We start from the raw sequence: 5166 nt of genomic DNA, 5'->3' as shown, positions 1-5166 counted from the left end.
GAAGATTTCAATTAGATTTATTAGAGCTGAGCAAAACTGAAGTGTATATATATATATATGTATATATACATATACATATATAAATATATATAATATTATCTCAGTTTCTTCATCTGTAAAATGAGAAATTAGAATAGATTAGTGGATTTTAACCTTTCTACAAATCATATTCTAGTGTAATCTATGGACATCTCAAAATTCTGTTTTTATTTTTTTATTTAATTTTATTTTTTAATAGAATTTATTTCCCGGTATCTCAAGCCCTCCCTCCTTTCCCTGTATCACAGAGTTGTTACCTGATACCTGTTACCTAATAAAGAGCATGGCCTGATAAAAAGATGTATATATAAATTGTATCTTTCTTATTTTTATTTATCAACTTATCAAGAAATGTATCAAATAATCATGTTCATTTATCATTTATCAGTGTCTGGAGGTGGACATTCACAAGTCATTCTTCAACTATTACTTCTGTAGTTGTATAAAATGGTCCCTTGGTTCTACTCACTTTACTCTTCATTATTTCATGTATGCCTTTCCAAGTTTAAAGAAATTAACCTGCTCATCATTTCTTAGAGCTCGGTAGTATTCTGTCACAACCATATATCACAATTTATTTAGCCATTCTCCAATTGCTGGATATCCTCTCAATTTCCAGTTCTTTGACACCATAAAGAGAGCTGCTATAAATATTTTGGAACATATAGGTTCTTTTCCATTTACCCTAACCTCCTTGGGAAACATGTCTAGCAGTGGTATTGCTAGGTCTAAGGGTATATACAATTTTATAACCTCTCTGAGCTTAACTTCAAATTGCTCTCCAAAATCGTTGGATTAGTTTCACAATTACATTTTAAAATATGCAAAATAGAATATAAGGGACTACAAAAAAAAAACAACAAATGATACTGAAATTCAGTTATCAATATATTAAAAAGAGACCATGGACCATACATTAAAAACCCTTAAACTAGAAAACCTCTAATGACCTTTCACTTTGAAATCCCATGACCTTCCTTACTTTACTGTTTGCATCATGAGTCTCCATTTAATGGACAGCTTTTCACCTTATTCTTTTTCTCTGGACTGGTCTACCAGCTCCTAAGAAGGATCCAAATATGAATCCCACCTTGATTGTGTTTTTTTCTTAAATCCTTACCATCTGTCTTAGAATTAATACTGTGTACTGGTTCCAAGGCAGAAGAGTGATAAGGGCTAGGAATGGTGTTAAATGACTTGCCCAGGGTCATACAGTTAGGAGGTGACTGAAGTCAGATTTGATCCTAGGAACTCACATCTCTGAGCCTGGCTCTCTGTTCACTGAGCCACCCAGCTGCCTCTGATTATGTTGTAAAAAGTAGCTTCCTCCGGTTTCCCTGTGGCTTTAGTGGTTAAATTTCTTTCCCCTCAGTAGGGTCATCTGATTTTAGAAGATCTAACCACAATCATTACTCTAGCACTAATATTCTCAGTCTCTGTTTAAGTGCTTGGGTTCTGGGATCCCTGAAGTGTATCAATAGCAGATTTCATTCAATGACTCCCTATATACATTCCCCAAACCAATTGATTTATCTTTCACTCATTCAAAAGGTCTAATTAAGTTTCATCATGGAGGATATAACAATATTAGATGTGTGTATATATTACCATATCTTTATGCTTATCCAGTTATACCTTTAAATGCTAATTCCTTATAGGAAGGCTAAATTAATTTCTTCTTTCATGGCCAATGAGGGGACATCACCTGTATATAATAAGGAAAATGAGAAGTAGGATGGCAAGGTGAATAAGTATTCCTCAAGGGTAGGAGGATTTTGATTCAAGTCCTGTTTTTGACATATACTGGTTGTATGACCCTGTGCAATCACTCGACACGTCAGTGTTGTAGACAACTCTTGCAGACTATACATTGAAAGCAGTTGTTCATTTACACTGATAGAATGTGGAATTTAATTTCCACACTGAGAGTTCCCTGCTCCAATGTAATTACAAGTCTGAACCTCTCCCCCATCAGAAAGTGTGCATATGTATGTGTACATTAATGGGATAATTAATTTGTTTTTTTCTCTGCATTTTTAAATCTCTTTTATTTCTTTAACAGCTACTTTCCTATATTCCAGATATACCTGTAGATGGCTACAGAAAAGAGTAAGAAAGTTTAAAAACATTTAAAAGTGTTAGGAAATAGCTAAAATTCATACACAGTTGAATGAGCCCTAGGCATGACATAGAAAATCTGATTTTTCCATTTCTAAGCATAAGGAAAGCATTAAATTTATATATTCCAAGGATATTGTAGAGAGTAAAAATTGTGTGTGGTTTTGCTAGGGGTAAAGGGAGTACTGAAAATATGATGTTTCCTTGAAAATAGGTGACGGGAACCTTGAGATACAAGTGCCTCATTCTTCTGAGTGTAGCAAATTTTACACTCAGAAATAAGAATTCTAGAAGTCTTGTGAATCTGTTCATGAGGTTGATGAAGATCATCATTGAGACAATGATGATGGGGCAGATCCATCTCATTTTTCATGTCCCTTAGGAAAGTCTTGGGACAATCCACTCAAGACTTTCTTTAAGGCATCCTTCATGTCTTTGTTCCGGAGACTGTAGATCAGGGGGTTGAAGAATGGAGTTGCCATGCAATAGAACAAGGTCACAAATTTCCTCATTCCAGGTTGGTTCTTAGACCCTGGACTCACATACATTACCATGACTGAGCCATAGAAGAGAGACACCACAACAAAATGAGAGGCACATGTGGAGAAAGCCTTATTCCTTCCTGTGCCTGCAGGTACCTTTAACACTGCTTTCAGGACACGTGTATAGGAGGCCAATATGTAGAGGAAAGTAATAAAGATAATGAGAGAACTAACAGTTGCACACGTCAGAGTAGTTTTGGGGACTGGAACACAGGACAGAGCCAGCAGTGGCCCTAAATCACAAAAAAAGTGGTCAATGATATTCGGACCACAGAAAGGCACCTTAGACATAAGAATTGCAGGAACCAATATAGAGAGGAAGCCACCCAACCAGCAGAAAAAAACCAGCTTTGCACAGAGGCTTTGGGTCATAATGGTGGGATAGTGTAGAGGTCTGCAGATTGCGAGATATCGATCAAATGCCATGGCAGAAAGAAAGTAACCTTCAGAGGCACACATTGAGAAGAAGAAATAGAACTGAAGGATGCAGCCAGCGAAAGAGATGGTCTTCTTCTGGGAGAGGATGTTAGCTAATAGCTTGGGCACATCGGAACTAACATAACACATCTCTAAGAAGGAGAAGTTAGCTAGAAGAAAGTACATAGGTGTGTGGAGCTGCCGACTTGACCACACAGCACAGATAATGGATGTATTTCCCACAATGGTGAGGGTGTAGATCATAGAAAACAGTACAAAGAGCAGGATTTGAATCTCCCTGCGGCAGGGGAAACCAAGCAAGATGAATTCCCTCACGGTGCCAGAGATATTATGAGTCTCTGAAAGCCTCATTTCTCTCCAATTTGTGAAGATAAAATTCCAATTCAATACAACCAACCTTTGTTAAGTGATGAATGTATGTAAAGTCTCTGGTCGAAAAGTCATTTTCTAATATCTTTATGGAAGGTGAATAATCCTTGATTTTTTGAAAGCTACACGAATAGAGCACAAACTCTGGCTTGTTCTACCAAGTTGACAAGGCTTCAGATTCAAGTTTAGTGATGGGCTCTGTAGTCTAAACACTTAAGTACTAGCATTAAGTTCAGAGACCCTCTTTGCTATAGTGATCACAGGATAATGAGGTTGGAGGACAAAGCAACTCTTGATGAGCATGTCATAGAGACATTGTGATCTGTGTCTGTTGAGGGAACATTGAACCCATACTGATGAAACAGTAGATCTCTGAAATAATGAAGTATTCCTGTGAGGCACTGTGCTCATCACTAAAGGAAAAAAATGAAAAGGCAATAAGAATCCAAAGGATTAGCTTGGGATGTGCATTTGATAGAATGCCAGAATTGGAGTCAAGAAGACCTAAGTTCAAATCCAACTTCAGACACTGGCTAGTAGTGTGATTCTTGTACAAAAACTCTCTCAAACTTTTTGCTCAACTGTAAAATGGGGGTTATAATAATACCTACTTCTCAGTGTTATTGTGAGAACAAAATGAGTTGGTGTTGTAAAGTACTTTGAAAATCTTAAATCACTATATACTTATTAGCTATTATTAATTATTATTATTTGGAGCTTGGAGTTAGATCTCTTGGAGGAAAAAATTAAGAATATCATGGAGGGACTTGAGTATAGCAATGGACTCTCCAAAACTGATGAACTTACTATAGGAAATAGATTAGAAAGAGTGTCAAGAAGCTTACAAGACCTAAACTAAGTGTGAAAGACCCATGATCTATCTTCTTTGTATCTCTTTGACTCTTTCCACAGTGAAGTCACTATGTGAAGTTAGAACTACAGCTTTCCTTTACAATATGGGATAAGAACTATTTTCCATCTACAGGGCTGAAGCTAATGGTTTTGTTGCCTGAGAAAAATGGTAGGAAATGTACCCTCAAATCTAGTTTGTAATTCATGATACAGAAATAATACAAGTAATATAGACAAGTTCAATTAAACAAGGAAGAATTGATAACTTCAGTGACTAACAGAAGGAAATGTCTACTAGCTCCATATTTATTATCCCATTTTACAGTTGAAGAAACCAAGACATATAATAGTTAAGTGATTTGTCTTGGGACACACATACCTAGGATGTATGTTAATTTAAATTTGAACTCGGGTATTGCTGATTTCTGAACCAGAACTCTATTCACTGTACCACTTAGCTGTCTCCAACTCCCTATTTAAATAATAGTATATTATCTTTATACAGGGCTTTAAGGTCTACAAAATTCTTCAAATTCTTAGAAATTGTTCTTGCTAATTAAGAGATCAGAACTGTGCAAGGCATTGATCAATTAACTGATCTTCTCAGGGGTCATGGTTATAGTTGTAAGAGGTGAGACTTAAACCCAAGTCTTCCTGGCATTCATTCATTTATTCAATAAACATTCAAGTTCCAGCTACTCTGTGCTAGTAACTGTAATGAGCATTTATACAAAAAGAAGTAAATGATAGTCCCTAAACCCTTACCTTCCATTTTAGAATCTATACTGAGTATTGGTTCCAAGGCAGA

At 36.2% G+C, this 5166-nt stretch overlaps 1 protein-coding gene across 1 annotated transcript; it reads right to left on the bottom strand.

Moving 5' to 3' along the window:
• Positions 1–2519: 2519 nt before the first annotated feature.
• On the bottom strand, positions 2520–3488 carry LOC100619751 (olfactory receptor 11H6-like). Its single transcript, XM_056815768.1, has one exon. The coding sequence runs from the start codon at positions 3486–3488 to the stop codon at positions 2520–2522; it is 969 nt and encodes a 322-aa protein (XP_056671746.1).
• Positions 3489–5166: the final 1678 nt, after the last annotated feature.

This window comes from Monodelphis domestica, chromosome 1 (genome assembly GCF_027887165.1).
Source record: "Monodelphis domestica isolate mMonDom1 chromosome 1, mMonDom1.pri, whole genome shotgun sequence".
Classification (NCBI taxonomy): domain Eukaryota; kingdom Metazoa; phylum Chordata; class Mammalia; order Didelphimorphia; family Didelphidae; genus Monodelphis; species Monodelphis domestica.
This window is presented reverse-complemented; position numbering and strand designations above follow the sequence as displayed.

What these genes read in the sequence shown, in the direction of transcription:
- LOC100619751 (XM_056815768.1), bottom strand. Translation starts at nt 3,488, where the DNA reads ATGAGGCTTTCAGAGACTCATAATATCTCTGGCACCGTGAGGGAATTC.